Source organism: Octopus bimaculoides, chromosome 1, assembly GCF_046866305.1.
Source record: "Octopus bimaculoides isolate indiv1 chromosome 1, ASM4686630v1, whole genome shotgun sequence".
Lineage (NCBI taxonomy): Eukaryota > Metazoa > Mollusca > Cephalopoda > Octopoda > Octopodidae > Octopus > Octopus bimaculoides.
Genome location: NC_142928.1, coordinates 22,985,002 through 23,007,780, shown reverse-complemented (window position 1 = coordinate 23,007,780; position 22,779 = coordinate 22,985,002). Strand labels below are relative to the sequence as shown.

At 35.9% G+C, this 22,779-nt stretch overlaps 1 protein-coding gene across 5 annotated transcripts in view; it reads right to left on the bottom strand.

The window, feature by feature from the left end:
* Nucleotides 1-22,779, bottom strand: part of LOC106884182 (glutamate receptor-interacting protein 1) — a 542,605-nt gene that overhangs the window by 463,073 nt on the left and 56,753 nt on the right. For 3 of the 5 annotated variants that reach the window (XM_089349474.1, XM_089349479.1, XM_089349512.1), the window contains exon 2: nucleotides 19,322-19,387. The exons of the other annotated variants lie outside the window; for them this stretch is intronic. In XM_089349474.1, the coding sequence (XP_089205600.1) occupies nucleotides 19,322-19,387 (66 nt within the window). The remainder of the gene's footprint in view (nucleotides 1-19,321; nucleotides 19,388-22,779) is intronic. 5 annotated transcript variants of the gene reach the window in all.

Genomic DNA, 22,779 nt, shown 5'->3' with positions numbered 1-22,779 from the left:
TACATCTATGTTTATATCTTTAAAATCCCTTAGCTGCAGTAAACTATAAATTCTATCATTGGATTTCTCTTTGATAACCAAACATCTTAGGAGATTGTTTACAATAACATTTATTGCTAAAAAAAATAAAAAATAAAAAAAAAAAAAGGAAAGAAAAAATTAAAATACTATATAAAAGCAACAAATAGCCAGAAAACAGTTATCAAAGCCACTTTATGATAGAATATTTGATATTGGAAAGGAAATCTAAATGGAGAATAATCCCCATCTCAACCCTAGTTTTACATTCATTTTCTGAGTTTATATAGCATAACGGTTGTGGGTTGTATGGTTGAATGGTTGAATAATGGAGTGATTATATGTCCCTTCCAACTGATTAAAATGCAACCATGAAATACTAAGTCGGTCCTTTCAAAACAGAACTAGTATCATAGTCTTTCTGGCCATGACCGTTGTGTCTTATTTAGGCAGTCTTATATATGACCGTTATCTAATGTGTCTTTCCCATACTAAGACAGAAAGATGTGACTTGAGACATTTGGCTGCTATTTCATGTAGATCAAACAGCCACATTCAGGCATAGACAGTGCAGTTGTAGCCTGGCCAGCTATCATCCAAAAACAAACAAAAAGTAAAGAAAAAACAAGTAAACTAATGTACATATATCCAAGTTTGTACGTATGTGTGTGTATATATATATATATATATATATATATATATATATATATATATATATGTACATACACACACACACACATACATATATGCAAGTTTGTACGTATGTGTGTGTGTGTGTGTGTATATATATATATATATATATATATATATATATATATATATTAAAATAACTGGGAAGATGTGTATACACATATGTAAATGAGTACTTGCATTTACATATACGTTTTTATATATATATATCCTTATATGTATGTATTTCTATAAGTATGTATACACACACGCGTATATATATATATATATATATATATATATATATGCATTTGTCTACATATATATATATGTGTGTGTGTGTGTGTGTGTGTGTGTGTGTGTGTGTGTATGTATGTATGTATGTATGTATATATTATATATAATGTATGTGTGTGTGCGTATAGTACTTCCATCATTACTTTCCCTTTTCCCTCAATGAGTTTTCAAATTTATTGGCATTCCCTTTATTTTCTCCTCGCTCCATTGCTCCCTTCCCAGCCACTAACACTTGTTACCTCACCTCCCTCTTCCCTTATTCTTCTTCACCAATATAATCACTTTTCGTCGTCCTACTCCCCCTCCTCTCTCTTATTACTCTTTATCTATCTTGCAAAACCAGTCAACATTTCATCCCTCTCCAATGAAGCGTTCTCGCTGAAAAGTTAGACTTGTATTCTTCCTCGTCTCTACGCAAAATATACTCCATTCCTTAACTCTTTGCAACAACAGCTGTTGGTTATGTGGTCAGTATTACTATACAGAAATCTCAAGGCTATTATCATTCATGTATCAATAATTGTTCTTATTTTGACACAAGGTCAGTTTTGGTAGAAATTGGACACGTACCATTGACTAGTACCTTATCAGTACTTTATTTTATTGGAAGACAAAGTTGACCTAAGCAAGATTTGAATTCAAAATGTGAAAAACCAGAAAAAAAAAAAAAAAACTGCCAAGTACCCTGTTCAATGCTGTAACAATTTTGTCAAAGAAGAAGGCTACAAATTTCAAGGAAAGAAAACTGTTTATCACATAAGTCCTATTGGCAGAATCAGTGGTGTGTTGGAAAAAATACATATCAATATTTCTGGCTCTCTATGTTCTCAGTTCAAATTCTAAGTAAAATTTGTCATCCTCCTGGGGATCAATAAAGTAAAGTACTAGTCTATGGTACTGACTTCTCTCAAAATTGCTGGCCTTGGACTAAAATTAAAAAGAATTATCATTATTATGATCATTATTATTATTATTATTATTATTATCATTATTATTATTATTATTATTATTATTATTATCATCTGCTCAGGAAAGCATAGTAAAGAAACTAAAAATGTATCACTGAAGTCAAAAAGAAAAGGAATGTATTTTGTTATGGAGAAACAAGTATTTATTTGCTTGAATCAGATAGTATAAGACAATTACAGAAGTCCATAACGTAAGTCCTTCATCTTTGGTGATGAGGAATTTATCATCTCATCTGTAGAATTCATGGAAAAATAAATCTAGTTTAAAGTTCTTCATGGAACATACATACATAAATACATGCATACACACACACACACATACAAACACACACATACACACACACTCATACATGCATACATACATAAAGCAAGCAGAAGAAAATTGGAAATTCCAGATCAATGGAGACTGACAACAGAAAGATGCTGAAAATAAATATATTAAAAACAAAAAAGCAAAATCTATTTAATATGTGTTAAAGTTAACTGTCAACTTTGTCTTTTACATCTTCAGTAGAGAAATCTCTTAAAACCATTATTCCATATTCTTGTGAGAAGGTTACAGATGCTGGGATAGAATGAAGGAAGGATGAATGCTGTGTATTATTTGAATAAATTTTATAACTAAATTGAAGAAAAAAAAACCCATTGAGAGGCCATATATGTTAATTACATGGAAAGGAGACAAAGATCCTGACTTTGGATAATAGTACAGAGAGGTGTTTAGAGTTAGAGCTAAAGCTTAGTGCTACTGATGCAGACAATGAGGAAACAGTAAACAAATCAGTCAGCTGTAGAAGAAAGTGGGGGGAGGTTAATGCATAGCAGAAAACAATAAGTTTTGCCAGGGAAAGATGACACCATGATGTGATATTTCCCTTTGAAATATCTTACTGAGATTTTAGATCAAGTGTTTAGCCTCTCAACAGTATGGTGTACAAGAGGAAATTCCAAGGCTAGAATGCAAGAGATGGACAGTTGTATCAATTCCTACAGAAGCCTTGTAGATGATCAATGGAAGTTAGAGGAATGGGGGAAGTCTGAGAGCTAGCAAAAACTGTTTATTGATTAACACTTCCAGCAAAATGAAAAACTCATAAAATACAAAATTTTCTATAGAATGGAGGAAGAGGGGTGCTGCATGTATGATGGAAAAAATGAAATAAAAATGTGATAATGATAATCATAAATTTCAACGAAGCTAAGTAAGTTAGTTGATAACATTAATGTGAATGAATGGGGAGGAATGAAAGAGAAAAAATTTCTTTTATATGGAATTAAGTGGCAAGAAAGAATACAAGAGTGGAAGGCAAAAATGAAAATTTAAAATTAAATTAGTTTCCACAGTAAAAAAATATAACAAATAGAAAAGAATAACAAAACTGTATACAGATAATTAGTTAAATGTATATTATTTCTGTGTGTATAATAGACTAGATACTTCTCTTAGATGTGCACACAGAGCTCTTGAATAGTTTTGCACGTGATATCAAATGTACATGTCATGTGCATGCTGCAGTGTGGGAAGGTGTAGTATATAGACATGTACTGCAAGTATATACTCAGGGTAGGCAGTAGGCAATCAAGTAAATAGTCAACATTTTGTTGACATTTTATCTATCACTATGAGACAATGTTGAAATATTTTGACAAAATTTATTTACCTACAAAACTGTGTGTGTGTGTGTGTGTGTGTGTGTGTGTGTGCGTGTGTGTGTGTGTGTGTGTGTGTGTGTGTGTGTGGATAGCTAGATATATCAATTCCATCCATCTCTCTCCAGCTAAGTATTCCCAGCCTTGCTGGCTTGTGGGTTCTGGGGCCACATAAAAAGCACTGTACAGGTGCCATGTAAATACACCCATGCTGGTGCTGTGTAAAAGCACTCAGTACACTGTAAAGTAGTTGGTGTCAGGAAGGGCATCCAGCCATAGAAACCACATCAAAACAGACATGGAGCTTGGGGAGCTCTTCAGCTGGCCAGCTCCTGTCAAACCCTCCATCCCATGCAAGCATAGAAAATGGGTGTTAAATGATGATATGAAAGTATGTGTGTGTATTTACACACACATACATACACACACACATATATATATACACCCAGAACCATGCTAGTAGCTTAGGAGTGGAATTTAGGATTTTGCAGTTTCCTGTGAATCGATTTTGATAAAACTTTTCCCGGCTGGTTTGCACCCTATGGCAACCCAGTTTTTGGGTGAACCACACTAATAGCTTCTCAGCTCTCTAAGAACAATGGGATGTGGAAAAGGCCTTAACAACGGAGAAAAGTCTGTCATCATTAAGGAAAATGTTAAAGGCACCTCTCTTCATGTCATCGCCAAGGAAGAAATAATCCAATTGTGGGACCGCTGAGACTGACAGCTAGGGATTTAAGGAATATTGGCTGCAAGTTACTGTTCACCACCTCTGGACTTCTCATGTACTGAACACCACCAGAAATCGCATCCTCAGGACCATGGCTTCTGTGCAAGAATCGCTGAAACTGCCTCCTTTAACACCCCCATCACAGGAGTTCGAGGCACCAATGGGTTCAAAAGTACATGATGTTAGACATTAGTAATTTTCTGTTCACTGACAAAACCAGGGTGACCCTTGATGGACCTGATGGTTGGGCAAATGGTTGGGTCTATTTTGGAGATGAGCATCAATGTTTATGACATCAACAACAGGGTGGAGGAGTCATGTGAGCTGGTATCACTGGGGACAGACTTCTTGGCCCAGTCAAGGTGTCTGAAGGGATTAAAGTGACAGCAGCCACTTACTGCAATCTCCTGAAGGAGGTCTTGAATCCTTGGCTAGATGACATACTGCTGTCACTTCTAAGGAATCTCATATTTATGCATGACAACACTCCCTCCCACTCTGGTAGAACTACCCAAACATTACTAGGGTCTCACACCATACAATGTGAAAGGTTGAAGGTGTGGTCACCAGCATCTCTGGATCTCAACCCTATCGAAGATCTATGGTCCATCATTAAACAAGATGTTTATACCGATGGACGCCAATTTATGTTGAAAGATGTCTTATGAGTGACCATCAAAGCTGCAGCAGAGGCAGTCCAACCTGCTACTATTAAGAGATTAACAGATTCCATGACTTATAGGGTTTTTGAAGTTATCTGCCGAAATGGTGCTCATATGGCCAAATAACTCATTATGTCAAATGTTATGGTTTTCTGTTAAATATATACTCAATGTATGCTTAATAAGTATCATTACCCTTCATTTTCTGAAAAAAAAAAAAAAAAAATGTCTAGATGGACAATTTTCATTCAAAAGGTATTAGTGTGGTTCATCCAAAAACTAAAGAATCTGATATAAAAAAGAAAGGACATTACACAGAATAATGAAAACATAATGGTGTTGCCATAGTGTGTAAACCAGCTGAAAAAAGTATCGAAATCGATTCACAGAAAACTGAGAAATCCTAAATTTCACTCCAAAGCTATTAGCATGGTTCTGGGTGTATATATACATATATACACACACACAGAAGAAGAATGGAAAAAGTTATATGCATGTGTACAGTTAAAAGATTTTATTTTTAACAGTTGTCTATATATTTACATAACAGTTAACTACAAGAGAACCTTAATGTGGTTGCTTAACTTGTTAAAAATAGCAACTAAACCTCAAATAACATCCTGTGTTAAATAAGGAAGGATATATTGGAGAATGAGGTTCTGAATAGAAAGCAAATGCTTGTTTCTAAAATGGTTTTAGGCATAAACTATTCAATTAGGACTGGTCTGGGGTTATAGAACCAGAAGCAACACCTAATTAATATGCTTATATGAAACAAAATCTTTTTTGTAAAGAGGAATGTATTAAGAACTGAAGTATAAGTACTGGTGTTTATAATAATTGTGGTGGGGGAGATCTCTAAGGAAGTCAACCTCAATAGAATTTGAACTCGGAACACTAATGACACTAACACAACCATTCCGATCCAGTGGCCAATGATTAAACATCCATGGTCCCTCGGGCTTCAAGAATCATCAAACCACAGCAGCCTACTGATTTAAAGACAAAAGAACACATCAGGTAATGCAGTCCTAGATACACATTCAGAACCCTGCTAGAATGGTCATCAATGGAACGGCTTCCAATTATGAATCTGCTTGATCAGAGCTAACCGAGGGTTGATCAACTATACAGCCAGTTGAACTGCCTACTCTGACACTCTCAACAAACCGTAACACTTTACAACAGAAAGCTTTACAACAGAAAGCTTTACAACAGAAAGCTTTACAACAGAAAGCTTACAACAGAAAGCTTTACAACAGAAAGCTTTACAACAGAAAGCTTTACAACAGAAAGCTTACAACAGAAAGCTTTACAACAGAAAGCTTTACAACAGAAAGCTTACAACAGAAAGCTTTACAACAGAAAGCTTACAACACTTTACAACAGAATATCCACTCAAAATTTCATTACTCTTAGTGGCAGCAAGCAATTTTAAATAGCAATTTACCTTTTGTCGAGGAAGGTCAAGTTTGAAACTATTTTCTGTTGAGATATGCCAAGCTTATTGAGGCAATGTGACTTGCAGGAAATACCAATTCTATTTTTTGGTAGATATTTAACATTATTGGAATAACCATGAAATTTGATTTTGCAGTCGAAGGGTTTAAAAAAAAAAGAAATCCTTTCAACTTAGCACAAAGCCAATAATTGTAGGGGGAGAAAGAGAGAGAGGGGGAGAGAAAGGGAGAGAGAAAACGATTACAGCGGTAAAATTATATTAAAATATCAAAAGTCAAATTAATCAGTAAGCAAAATCTCATTTCAGAAAATTATTCTAATTGTATTTGATGAAACCAAGACAACTGGATAGATGTTTTGGCCTACATGTAAAACTATTCCAAGATCTATTGATTAACGAAGATCACAGGACATAATTAAATGGAAACAATTTTCTAAGATTTGCTATTCTAAGATTTGCTATGAAGTATTTTTAATTTTCTCTATCGGATATATTACTTCCTGTAAATAAATATTAACTCTTTACTGTCAAAATCTATCTTGAGAGATATTTCCGTAAAATTAGTCACTGTACTGCACATTATCACCTGCTCTCATGAAGAGAGTTCTTGTTTGGCTCCTGGTCAAATCCAAGATTATGCAAATTTCTGATCAAAAACAGTCCATTCCAGCCATGGCCATCCAGCCTTCTTTCAGGTAAGTGTATCTAGAATTACTTTGTCTGATGTATCATTTATCTATATAAGGTGTGATTCAAGAAATATTTGTTTACTATTTTTAGTATGTTGTGAAGGTAAAAGATTTCACGGTTAACTTGTAAGACACAATCCTAAGGTCATAATTTCAGTCCCCCGCATCAGGTGAGCACACTGCGTTCTTGAGTAGAACATGATTCCATATTACTTCGGCCCACTTAATTGAAAATTAGCTGAGAGCTAACCTTGTGACAGACTCCCATTCAGGAAAAAGCATTGTACTCTCGATCACTTGGACACTATGGAAACTGGGACGGACTCGTGCTTAATGAGCCTATAGACTCTTGACAAAGACTCAAGCCTGTTGAGAAACTGCAGAGAAGCTGCTTTGTTAACTAGTCAAGAGTTATTTATCCAGCTGTCATTTCCTGTCATCCATTATACAGAATGTCCCCATAACTAATTGTTTCTTTCCATTATGACTAAATGCTATCTTCAGGCAATGAATAAAAGATTAGTTAGTTTGACAAGGTCCATCAACTCTATAAGCTAAACCTGTGGTTCCTAACCAGGATACCCAAAGGATTTTGGTGTTAAAGTTTATGGGCAATAAATTGGTTTTAATTCTACAATACACAAAATATTTCAATTTTTTTTTAATACACTTCCTAATAATATCTAATTCATCATCATCATCGTTTAACGTCTGCTTTCCATGCTAGCATGGGTTGAACGATTTGACTGAGGACTGGTGAACCAGATGGCTGCACCAGGCTCCAATCTGATTTGGCAGAGTTTCTACAGCTGGATGCCCTTCCTAACGCCTAAAATATAATAGGATTTTTTTAAACATTGAATGGCTATGGGGTCCACCAGAGTAAAATAGGAATCTAAGAGTCCATAGATAAAAGATGGTTGAGGACCACTGTGCTAAACCAAAAGTATTAGGAGTTGAACACTGTTTAGGAAGTAAAGTTCTTTGTGTCATCATCAGCATTTTAATGTCCACTTTCCCATGTTTGCAGAGGTTAGATGGAGTTTGTTGAGGCAGATTTTCTACAACTGAATGCTCTTCCTGCTACCAGCCCTCACCTGTTTTCAAGCAAGGTAATATTTCTCCATGGCCAGACATGGTTTTGCATGGAAATGAACAATACTGCTTGTAGGACAGTGACACTTGTTTACAACTATCACATAAGGGCAAGACAAGGAGATGCAAACACACATATATACAACCACACAATTGGCTTCTTTCAGTTTCCATCTACCAAATACACTCACAAAGATTTTGTTGGCCCAGCTGGGGCTATAGTAGGAGTCTCTTGCCCAAGGTACTACACAGTTGAACTGAACCTGCAATCACATGGCTGAGAAGCAAACTTAACCACACTGTCATGTCTGCACCTATTCAGACAAATATTAGCTTATTCAGATAAGACTAAATAATCTCATGTTGAACTTCAAAAAATATTTCAATATTTTTTTGTGTAGTCTCCTCTCTGCCTTTTCTACAGCTACTCTCGTGACGTCTGTCTGCTGGAGATGGCTGGGCTCATACATTCCCTTAAGCATTCTTATCCCATGTACCTCTGGTCCTCCCATCATATTTGTGATGCCCAATCCCATCTGAGTCCTGCACGAAATATTAAACCCAGTCCTTCCTTCCTAGAAAATCAGCTTGTTGGAATTCATTCCCTGTTTATCTTTTTTGCAAGTAATGATTTTAAAATGTTTAAAGAGCATTAATGGTATTAATTTTACCAGTTTTGGAAGACCTGCAAAAGCCATGGGTACTGTCCCTTTTACTAGACCCAGCAAGTAAAAATAGGAATTGCTTTCGTACAAATTCCAGTTCAAATATTACTGCTTAGTCCCTTGCCTACTGTGCATGTCACAAGTGAGATGCAGGACATTTTCCTGGCATCTATGCATCATATATGGTACACATTCCTAATTTTTACAACCACTGATAAAAGGTATGGCTTTATATTACTAAAAGCCTGAAAACTTATGAAAATGCATGGACAGGCAAAGAGTTAAAGGTTTTGGTAATAAACACATCATGTGACTATATATAGATACACAACAATAAGAATATAAAAATTGTAGGTTCTTTATCTATACTGTGGATGCCATTTATCTAAGTACACACACACACACACGTAATGTTATATATATAATATCAATGAAAACATATTCATGCTGGTTCTCTTTATACAGCTGAAGGCTATATTTCATTGGTTTAATTTCCTTTTTCAAAATCATGGTGGGAAGTTAACATTTATAAGCCAGCCAATGTTTACATGATTTTTCCTTCCTGTTTAGGCAACCATCTTCAGTTTTCTCCCAAATCCTAGCAACAGATTCTTTCAGAGAATGCAACAAAGAGGGAGATGGGGATGTTGAGGAAAGGAGAAATCTCTTGTTTATCTTAAAGGGATATTTTTATTGCATTGATTTTCAATCAATGTTCACAAGCATTTCATTAGCTATCTGCTGACAGAGATGGTAGAGTAGTATTATAGCAAGGGTAATGATGCAGTTAGATGGATCTAAGCCTAAAAGGCAAACACCATGCCATGTAAACCATCTGTATGTAGTGAACTAGAAATAGATAGGATTTTTGATATGCAAGTGGCAACTGATTCACTGCACAACACCAATAATCAGTAGAATTGGTAGGTTTGTGATTGACAGCAACAGTCTATACAATAGTAGTTTTTGGAAGAAGTTAGAGTGAACAATCCTATTTTAAAACCATTCCAATTCAAATTCGAGGATTTTTCAGTAACAAAATGTTCGAACTGAGATAGTTGAATTCTAAAAACACTAGGAGTAAGTGAGTTCAAATCATAGGAGAATACTGCAGAAATTAATAAAGACTCCACCTTCAACCTATCCTGTTATCATATCTCTAAATTCTTTTAATGCATTAACACTCATTAGCTTCTGGTTCTCAGAGTTTTTGTCTTCTCTCAAACTATTCTGTAACTACAACAGGTTTTTTTTAACCCTGAAATAGCTATCCACATATCCTCTTTCATTCAGTTAGACCTATACAACACATTTCTCTTCACATCTTTGGATCACACACTATATACATAGTGTGTGTGTGTGTGTGTGTGTGTGTGTGTGTGCGTGTGTGTGTGTGTGTGTGTGTTCGGTTTGACTCCCTTAGGGATAAACCTAATTTAGATTTTATGCAATTCGATATCTCGAATTATTATAATTCTATATCCCCTATATTGCTGAATAAAGCCTTGATTTTCGCCCACAAGTTTGCGGAGATACCAAGTTCAGATATTGATGTAATTTTAACAGCAAGGGAGACCTTTATCTCCTACAATGAGCGTGATTGGCAGAGAGTTGATTCCGCCAATTTCTTCGATATAACCATGGGATCATCTGATTCTGCATAGGTGACTAACCTAGTGGGCCTATACCTCCTTTCACAGATTAAGGATAATTTTCCTCTCCTCACCGGGGGACTGTATAGGGATGATGCACTTCTAGCTGTATGTAGCCAGTCTAAAGCTGCATTGTATAGATTGAGGAAATCACTGAGGGGTTTCTTAAAGGATTTCTTTAATCTTAACATTATATTTGATATTAACTCCAGAGTAGTGAATTTCCTGGATGTTACATTATATTTGGATACAGGTTTATACTATCCATTTTGTAAGCCAAACAAATCCATCTTATATATCAATGTATCGTCCAATCACCCAAAGTCCACTATATATAATCATTATCACTATTTCAATCAGAATCTCTAATCTATCCGCAAATGAAGAGATTTTCGATCAACATACGCCTGTGTACAATAACGCTCTAAAAATAAGCGGATTCAAAACTAAAATCTCATATATACCTAACACGAGATTTAAAAACAAGATGGCTGGTCTACCACCTGACCATGTCACGGTTGATTGGGAAAAATGCAATGCATTACCTGATCGCAACCAAAATAAGCCATTGGTTAGAAACATATTTAAAGATGTTAGAAATAGGTATAGGAAGCAAAATAGTGCTAGTGAGGAGATAAGTAAAACTAAGAGCTCACATTCTAGAATAAGAGAAATAATATGGTTCACCCCACTCCCCCTTTTTCTCTTAGAGTGAGAAATTTGCCCAAGATGTTTTTTAAGGTTCTGGAAGAGAACTTCCCTAAGAGTCATAAATACTATAGCATTTGCAATTTGTCTTCTATCAAGTTCTCTTACTCAGTAATGCCAAATTTGGCCTCCATTATTGTATCTATAAATAGAAGCAAGTTAAATGGGCAAGAGCACTGGAGATGTTCTTCTGATGGAAATCCCAGTTCTGGGCAGATAAGTTCTGATACACCTAAGGTTAGTGATGCCAACATTTTGCTCCCATCTGGTATATCGAAATCCAGTAATGAAAGATGTGAAGGAGTGACTATGGGAAACCTGGTAAGTACTGTTAGTGGTAGAAATAAGGTTAGGGATGGCCCTGGGAAATCATGTAATTATAGAAACCCTGGATTATGTCCCCTTGATGGGTTCTGTCTAATTACCAATGCAGTATATAAATGCATTGTTAAGGATGAGGATAATTTAAATAAATTTTATATAGGTAGTACAGTAAACTTTAAGGCTAGATATAGGGCCCATAGAGAGGGAGGGAAAGAGTGAGAGAAACAGAGGGAGGGAAAGAGTGAGAGAAACAGAGGGAAGGAAAGAGAGGGAGGGAAAGAGAAGGAGAGATGGAGAGGGAGAGACAGAGAGGAAGAAACAGAAGGGAAGAGAGAGAGAGAAAAAGTACCAGACTTAAAGTATGGTAACAATTTAATTGACTAAATCCTTGAAGCAGGACTCCAATGCTTGGAACTAATAAATACAGACAAACACACACACAAATATACGTGCATGTGTGTGTGTGATGACCATCTTAAATGATGGCCATTTCAATCTACCGAATCCTGATAATCTCCACTATATCTGTTCTCCAAGATGATTTATGACCAGAAGTTGACTTGAACGGCCTCCAACATATGAGAAATGAGATTCAAAACTTCTTTAACTGGTTAAATCTGCATACATTGCCACTCTGTTATTGCTACAGGACTTTGAAAGATGAACCAGATGGACAAGATGTACATCATTGAATTAAAGTGACATATGCCTGTACAACACATATTCCACTCTCAAAATATCGGTAGTTGGAAACCAGTGACAAGAACCACAAGAAGTTTAGCAGCTAGCTACATCAACTGCAGGTTTGATTTCAGAGTGCCTTCTCTTAGGCTTTTCCAACCAAAAGATACATCCAAATCAGCAGGGCCTTAAAAGAAGTATATCTGCACTCAACTGTTAACTCATGAGTTCCTCCACTTTTCAATGGTCTTATTTTTCACCCTTCATGGGTGTCCAAAAACTATTTTCCTCATCAAGCGAGTTTGATGAGGCTTCCAGTTTAATCCTTGATCATCTAACCATGCAACAGGTTGTACTGGGTTTCGTGTTCCCAGTAGCATTCACAGTGCTGACACAAGCGCTGCACATGTATATGCATACATGCATGCACACATGCATAGAAGCGTGTGTATAGAGTATATGAAAGGGGCTATATATAGAAATAGGGCTGTTATATAGGGATAAGATGAAAGGGAATGTTATATAAAAGAGAAGTGAACAGCCATGAAGGAGAAGACAATAAGACAAGTTGCTATTGATCGTGGTGTCCATGTGATGCATATGAAACTGCAGTTTAACAGAAATAACTACAAACATTACATATTGCAAAGATTTTCTTTATCTTTATTTCCTGTGGTTAGATTGACAAAGGAAGGGTTGAGTGAGAGGAAAGTGAAGGAAGACTGTGTGATAGAGAGAGGGACATCGAAACAAAAGATTGGAGGGGAAACGAAAACAAAATCAGGGGGGTAAACTGAGGAAACTATTGAGGGGTAGACAGCTGAGAGAGAGAGAGAGAGAGAGAGAGAGAGAGAAAACAAAGGGGGTGTAAAAAGAGGGATAGAAAGGAAGCAAAAACAAAGATGAGAAAAGAAGTGAGAGCATGGTACGAAGAGAGAGAGAGAAAGAGAGGGAGAGAGAGAGAAAGAGAGGGAGAGAAAGAGAGGGAGAGAGAGAGAGAGGGAGAGAGAGAGAGAGAGGGGGAGAGAGAGAAAAAAAAGCAGCAGAGAAATGTGGAGGGCTTCAAAGAGAGAGAAGAGGATATGAAGACAAGAAAAATAGATGAAGGAAAAAGAGAAAGAAGAGATAGTAAAGAGAGAAAGGAAAAGAGACAGCATAGGGAGAGAGAGAGAAGGAGAGAGAGAGAGAGAGAGAGAGAGAAAGAGAGAGAGAGAGAAAGAGAGAGAGAGAGAAAGAGAGAGAGAGAGAGAGATAAAGAGAGAAACAAGGACCAACATCAGAAACACAAAGGAAAAAAAGCATAAGAGAGAACAAGGTATACATACATACATACATACATACATACATATATATATATATATATATATATATATATATATATATATATATATGTATGTATATATGTATGTATGTATATATATATATATATATGTATATATGAATGAGAAAAAGAGAAAGATGGAAGAAGAGGGAAGAGAGAAGGGAAAAGAAATATTTGAGAAAGATTTGTTTTAAAATATTAAAACTGGAGATAATAGACATAAATAAATGGATGAAAAGCCTGGAAGATGTAGATGATAGACAGAAATGATTGATCAGTGTTGGTGAGAGGGGGAGCGATGGTAGAAAAGACATCCATACACGTGTGCACATTAACCATACATTCATATTTTATATAAACACACACATGCAAGCTACACACACACGCAAGCTATCTACATATGAATACATTCAACATTCATGTATTATATATACACCAACCATAGGTACACACATTCAACACATGTGCATTATATATGTGCCATTAACAGTATTGAGCAAATAATGGGGAGATATAATCAGCTATGAAGATGATGTGCAAACTTTCATATAGATTTGTACTGAGTGTGTGTGTGTGTGTGTGTGTGAGTGCATGTGTGTGTGTGTGTGTTAACTTTAAGCTGTTATGCTGGTGAGGATAATGAATGTGTTGTTTGTAAGTGAATTTAGTCAAACATATCAGAAGATGTCATAGCTGTAGTATTGGTTATGTGGTTTGCTGCTGCTGGTTAAAATTTGGAACAAGTGTTCTGTCTTCATGTCAGGAGTTTTATTTTAGTCACTTTATGAAGATAGGTGTAATTAGTTTTAGAGGTAGATCCAGGTAGATCAACAAGCAATTATTATATAGCAGTCTACCTTAGCAGTATTAGATTTCTGTGGGAGAGACATGCATAGACACACACAGACAGACACACAAAACATGCAAAGAGACAATACACATGCAGAACAGTCATAACAGGCACAACACACACAACAGACAACACACACACACACACACACACACAAATACACAACAGATACATACAACAGAACACACAACAGACACATACACGGACACACAGAACACACACACAGACACACACAGCAGACACACACAACAGACACACACAACAGACACACACAACAGACACACACACAGACACACAAACTCAACAAACACAACACACACACACACACACACAAACACGAACTCAAAACAAAACACACACTCAACAAACAACACACGCAACAGACACAATATACACACACACACACACAAACGCAACAGACACAACACACACACACACACACACACACACACACAACAGACAACATGTGCACACGTAACATGCACACACACGCAACAGACACAACGTGCACACACACGCAACAGATACAACACACACACACATGCGACACAACACACACGCACATTCAACAGACAACACACACACACGTGACAGACAACACACACAAAGGACAGACACACACACACACTACAAACACACACGCACAACACATACACACACACACACACACAGCAAACACACAAACAACAAACATGACATGCAAAGCAGACAGACAGACAGACAGACGGGGACACACACACACACACACACACAGTATCTAGGCTATTGATCACGTGTGTACATGTTTGTGTGTGTGTGGTCAGTGCTTAAAATTTTGTCAGGCATTATATGCAGTGATCTCTCACAAGGCATATAACTTGCCTTATTTTGCCTGAGTTTCACTTCTGAATTGAGTTTAGAGTAACAGGACCAGCAATAAATATCGACCAAAAAGTAATCCATATCTCCACCTTTCCATGATAACTTCCATGAAAAATCACCTGTTGTTTAACCACAGGCCACTAATGAGCTAGCCAACCCATAGTCAAGGTATTCCTGTTTGATTATATCTTTCGCGCGTTTCAGTCATTGGATAGCGGTCACTTTAACCCCAGTGCTTTATTCTTTAAATTTGCAATTTTTCAGTCTCTTGCCAAAACCAGTAAGTTACAGGGATATAAACAAACCAACATCATTTGTCTAGCTGGGTCGAGGGACAAACACTGACATAAACATGTACACACACAATGAGCTTCTGCGCAGTCTCAATCAACCAAATTCACCCAATATAGTAATTGACCCGGGGCTATAATAGGAGACATTTGCACAAGGTGCACACATTGGGACTGAACCTTAGACCATGTGGTTACAAAACAAGCTTCTTAACCACACAGCCATGTCTGCAACTTCATATCTATTCTTTTATCTTATTATCTCTGACTACGTTTTTCACTGATATTTCCTATCTTTTTAAAAATCAGTCTGATTCATAGGAAATGAAGCCGTTATTTTCAGCTAGTCAAGTTATTGCAGTATGCCATCCGTCTTAAGCTGAAACAGAGTTACTAAAACTATGTTTTTTGTATACCCCCCGCATCCACCCTACAAGTTAAATAAGGTAATTAAGTAGGTCCTCTCTAGCAATGAAGTTATTTCCCCTTCGTTAACAACGGTTGCATCTTTTATACCCTTTTCTTTCTTTCCTTTTTTCCTCCTTCAAACACCCCAGGAAATCACTCTTATAAATGAACTGTTTACAGACGTGACTGATACAGCAATAGTGGAAGGGAGAGAAATCAAATGAAGATAAACTAAATGCATATAATAATAATAATAATAATAATAATATATAATAATAATAATAATAATAATAATAGTCTATATATATATATCATGATAAATAAGTGAGATTTAATTTTTATGTTTTTGCTGAAGGGGTTCTGAGCCTTGCAGAAAAATAAAAGAAAATTTAAATAAAACAAAAAATTCAAAAGTAAAAACTAACTGAATAAAAATGAAACAATTTTCATTTCATTAATCAATTTCCATTAATCAATGAAAGATGTCTGGCCAAAATTTACACAACCAGTATTTAAATTTATTTTTATTCATTTATTTATTTATTTATTTATTTATTTATTGCAATATTTTTTTTTAAATTTATTTACAGGATTTTAGTATTTTGTGAGTTAATCATTTCATTTTCTCAACTGTGTGTGTGTAGATGTGTGTGTAAATGTGTGTGTGTGTGTGTGTGTGTGTGTGTGTGTGTGTGTATGAGTGTGTGTGTAGGTGTATGTGTGCAGATGTGTATGTGTGTGTGCAGATGTGTATGTGTGTGTGCAGATGTGTATGTGTGTGCAGATGTGTATGTGTGTGTGTGCAGATGTGTATGTGTGTGTGCGGATGTGCACACGTGTGTGTATGAGTGTGTGTAGATGTGTGTATGTGAGAGTAGGTGTGTGTAGATATGTGTGCAGATGTGTGTAGGTGTGTATGTGTGCAGATGTGTGTGTATGTGTGCAGATTGCGGGTGTATGTGTGTGTATGCAGATGTGCACGTTTCTGTGCAAGTGTGTATGTGTGTGTATAGATGTGTGCGAGTGTGTGTGTAGATATGCATGAGTCTAGATGTGCACAACAAGTGTGTGGCTGTGTGAGTGTGTGTGCGAGTGTGTGTGCATGGGCATGTGTGCATGTGCATGGATGTGTGCATGTAGATGTGTGGAAGCACATGTGGATGCATGTGCGTGTGTGTGTTTGAGAATGTGTCTGTATGCGTCTGAATGTGTGCATGGATGTCTGAATGTGCGGATGTGTGTGTATTTGTGTCTGGATATGCGTGAGTGCATGCACAGATATGTGCCTATACATGCACAAATGTGCATGTATACACAGATGTACATGTAGATGTACGTGCTGATCATATGTGGATGTCCACACATGTTTGTGCATGTCTGTACACAAAAGCACATGTGCATACATGCATGTGTATATACATGCATCTAAATGTGGCCATGAGTGTGCATGTGAGTAAAATGTATAAGGGATATGAACTTTAAAAAAATAGTTTTACTTATATATTTTGTAGATAATTTTTATATCCATTTTTTTCCCATAAATTGTGCTGGAGCAATTGATTTTACAGCTGGACACCTTGTCTACCACCACTGACCATTCAACTGCGAAGGAGGGAGTGAAACCTGTTTTGTGTCTGGTAGATATATTGAGAAATGCTGTTTAACAACTTGTTCAAAGACAACACATTTGTTTGGTACTTTAATTTCATGATGACTGCCTCTAATAATGAAGCAGATACTTTGACTGGAGAGAAACATTCTATTGAACAGGTAACATTTCTAAATTCTCACCTGATAAAGAAAATATATGTGTTGATATATTCCAGAGTACCTTGATGAAAGGCTGTAACACAATAACATTATCAAACCATGCAGAACAAGTTTATCACTTTAAAATTGATGTTACCAAAAACAAATTCAATTAGGTCCTAGGTCCAGTCCTTGTTGCAGTGTGGTAGCTTATGTGCCTCAATGACCCTGAGTGCAAAAACACCTGGTAGGGCCTCCTATGCTGGACAGGCAGGGTAGAGGCCAGACTAATAGGGACCACCTTTTCCCAGAGGTAAAAATTGGTTTGCCTAAGGCAAATCCACTTGTCTTAGAAAAAGCAGTTACAGAAGCATAGATGACAATTCAAAACCAACAAGATGTGGGAGAGGAAGGCCTTTCTTCAGGGACACTTATGATCCCACAAGGGAAACAGAAGAGGGGATGCCTTAAAAATAGTTGGAGGCAGGATACTGAGGTAGGGCTGAAAAAATTAGGTATCTGACTGGAAAGAAGCAGAGAAGACAGCCCAGAGTGAAGAACAGTAGAGAAGAGTTGTCAATAGCCTATGCTCCATAGGGAACAAAGAACTTAAGATGTCATTGAAGTATATAAATGATATGTAAACGATATGTACGCACACTCAATTGTTATTCAGTGTTTTCATTGAATAACTTTTGCTTCATAATTGTGCATCATTGTATCATACGCAAATATATTAGCTGCTTAGATATGGTATTTGTCAAAATCAGAGTAGACCACCAACACACAAAAACAATGACATGTATTTCTCCAAACCTCTGGACTATGAATCAATTGAAATAGTCATTTTGACCACTGTTACCTTCTCTTGTTTAGTAAATGGATGAAACAACAAATTGAGAAAATACACATACATGCAGCAGAAATGCATACTGTAGAAATACATGCAACAAAATATCAAAAGAATGTCTTCTTTTACATAAAATTAATACAAACAGAATCCTGAAATCATTACAGAAAATGTTAATCTACATAAAACTTGAATTTTAATAAATCAATTATGCTATGCCTTATTTCTAAAAATTTGCATCTGCAATTGTATTAAAGCCTGAAATTGCATTATCTTTAGAATAGGATAAAGTTCAAGAATTAGGAGCCTATTAATACAATTGTAAAAACTTTTTAGTTGCAATCTGAACAGGTATAACAAGTATATTTGAAATAAAGACTTTACATTTAAAAATAATTGTAGGACAGCATATCAACATATCTCTAATAAAATATGGTCATAATAAGAACACTAATTAATCTCTGATATTCAGCCAAGACCAACTCACCTAATCTTTGACATTTGTTCATTGACTACAATAGAGTTTAATGTTCCAGTTAACAAAGAATGGATGGACTTGAATACCTCTGGGTGACACATAACAGGGAAGAAAGTTATATCAGTAAGGTGGAAATATAAAACAAACCAAATTAATAAAATCATCTCAAAACATGGAGGAAACAATAACATGTGTAGTAGATAATACAATATTATTTCACACGGACACACCAAGATAAATTTACCTGAAGTTCTGGCCCTAACAGTCCAAAAGTATCTCCTTTTCTCTTTTTGGGAGTCCTCACCTGAAACTAAAGGATCCAATAGAATCACAATGGCTATAAAGCATGAAAAATGCTTTTATAAAAGATACAACTCTCAAATTATATTTTGCTTTGACATTTCTGGTAACCTTCTCTCAGACTCTTATAATGAAACTAGTAATTAAAGATATTAAACACTGTATACTCAAGATCCTTCAATTCTGATACTGAATTTCTGAACAACTGTCTTTCTCTCCAGGATCCCTATAACTTCAGAAATAACCAAAATAGATATGTATGTATAAGTGTTTATTTATGTATACACACATCTATAATTACCTATATACATACTTAGATGTATGCATGCACACACTTATGCACACTTGCGTTGAAAATCATCTCAATCATCCTTGAAGCCAGTCCACTCCAAAAGGAGTACAGAGCATGAAGAAGTACAGAGCTTTTTCCCTTTGAAACAAGATCTTTTAATATAAAAGGAGAGAGCAGAGAAAATGCTATCTCTAGACACAATCCAGGCTAGAGTAGTTACCTTCTAAATTTATTTAGTACTTTTCCTTTCAATCCAGAAATTCTATTAAATGTTTACATTGAAAAAAAAAATAAATAAATAAATAAATAAACTCTTCAGAAATTTGTTTGCCACATATTATGGCGTTCGAACCTCAAGGGTTTGCCCTGGTACTTGCCATCATCTATATATCTCTCTTTCTTTACTCAATCATCCCATTTATATTCTGTTCCCCATCCCTTGTGAGTATACCTGGCATTTTTTCACCATTTCTATCCTGCTGTCTCCCACTCTCTCTCTCCTTCTCTCACACTTTCCTCAGGTTGGGTAACCATGTATTTACATTACTGTAACACACCTGTTTCTGTCTTCATTCCTGATCACTCACTCTCTCTCTCCGGCTGTGCAACCTTGTACTTTCTCTACAGCAAGACACCCGTTTCTTTTTCACTATAACCTTTCATCATCCAACACAAGATCACTGTCTCCAATGCCCCCCTCTCCTCTCAAAAGTTTTTTTTTGTCTTGCAAATACTTGGTGACCCAGTCAATGCAGGTAACACTTAAAAGCACCCAGTCCACACTGTAAAGTGGTTGGTGTTCGGAAGGGCATCCAGCAGTAAAAACCTTGCCAAAACTGACCTCACCTGTGTTTGTGCCATGTAAAAAGCACTCAGTTCATTCTGCTGAGTGGTTGGTGTTAGGAAGGGCATCCAGCTGTAAAATTCCTACCAAAACAGTTACAGAGAAGTCTGGTGCAGGCTTCTGCCTGGCCAGCTCTTGTGAAACTGTCCCACCCATGCTAGCATGGAAGGCAAACGTTAAACAATGATGATGAACGATGATGTTTGGTGTCTGTTTTCATTTTCTGTTTTGGTACCTAAAATCATCATCATTCAAAGTCTGTTTCCCATGCTAGCAGGGGCTGGATGGTTTGACAGGATCCATCGAACTGCAGGACTGCATCAAGCTTCTGTGTCAGCTTGGCATGCTTTCTATGGCTGGACACCCTTCCAAATGCCAATGTAAATTATTAATTACGGTGTTACTAATCAATGAGGCATTATTAAAGCAGAGGAAAGAAGCCAAATTATAAACTAGAATTAAAACAGTCTTTATACTATATCCTTACGCCTTTTTGCAATAACATAACATTCAACATTTTGAAGCCAGTAAAAATACACATGAAATTGTGATAGATGGCTGTTTCGAAACTTGTTGTCTATCACGATAAAACTATGTTAAAGTGCTTAAAGTGTTGCTGTTACGTACTGACCCACCAGTCTTTTTTACAAGTGTTTATCATTATCACAGCTGGAACACCATTCAGAAACATTCATGTTATATAAAACATTACTTTAGTAATACAAATACAATTGAATTTAATAACTTTAACCTTCAGGAAAAGGAAATTTATAGGGAAGGAGCTTTGTAATCAGAAAAGCTGTTTTGAATAACCTCAGTAATTGTTAGGTAAATTAAAGAAGGGAGATTATCTAATTTCGAGTAACAAGTGGAAATGATCTACTAGAATTCACTTTATTATTTACACAGCTTATTAGATTATATAGGATATATCCATTACTGTTTCTTTTTGTGGGTTGTAAATGCTACATAAAGATGGTTATAGACGCCAATGCCTTAAAGCAAGACTTCTCAAACTTCAGTTGAAACTGTATTAAGGCAATTGGGTAAATCAAATTTGACTTGCTAAAATGTCACATTTGATTTAGAATGACTTATTTCCATCATTAGATCAGTGTTGAGGCAGAGAGTAGAAGTGAAAGATCGGTCTCAATACTTCATGGCATTTAGTTTGCAACTTAATGTTCTGATTTCAAATACCACAGTTTACCTTGCCTTCAGAACAAACAGAAATATATATACACATACATAGTGTGTGTGTGTGTGTGTGTGTGTGTGTGTGTGTGTGTGTGTGTGTGTGTGTGTGTAAAAGTATACATATATATATATATATATATATATGCACCACGAATGAACTGAAACCAAACCAGTTTTCAAATTCATTTTCTTATTATATTACAACACATAGCTTTATTATTATTATTATTATTATTATTATTATTATTATTCAGTAGTTTTATTTTTATAACGTGCTTTCACTTCACTACCGAGCGCAGCTCTGTGCGCCTTGGGTATGTGCTGTGGTTTGCTGTGGTGCTCTTATGTTTACTGTATTGAAAGTGTTTTGCGTAGAATGTGTGCAGTACCCAGTAGTGCAATTTTCTGTATGTTATATATATTTGTAAGTCCTGCTATTTTTGTTATGTATTTGTCTGAATATTTTTTTATTATACCTAAGGCACCTACTATGATAGGAATTGTTTCTGTTTTTAGATTCCACATTCGAGTTATCTCTATTTCCAGGTCTTTGTATTTTGAAAGTTTTTCCATTTCTTTTATTATTATTATTATTATTATTATTATTATTATTATGAACATTATCATTTACACTAGAGAAAGTAGAGAAGTCAAGGAGTACAGAAAAAATGCTTTGAGGCATTATTTCTTTGCCTTTACTGTCCAGATTCAAATCTTACTGCACTCAATGAAATCAATACCACTCAAATACATGGATCAAATTGTCTAACCTCTAATCCAAATTTGTGGCCTTAGGTCAAGGTTATAGATTATCATATTGAATGCATGGATGACCATGTTGATAAGATATGACACAACTAAGCTCAGTAGTTTATATCTTACCATTGCTCTATGTCTCAAGTCAAAATATTTAGCCGTGGATAAATGAGTTCACCTAAAGAGGAACTTCAGTGAGGTCCCCATATAACACAAGACTAAGATTCCCCTCAGCTGAGAGAAATTGAAAGAGAAAGGGATGCGGCTTCAATAACCTTATTGAATTTATGTTTCAGTGTGGTTTTGATATTGA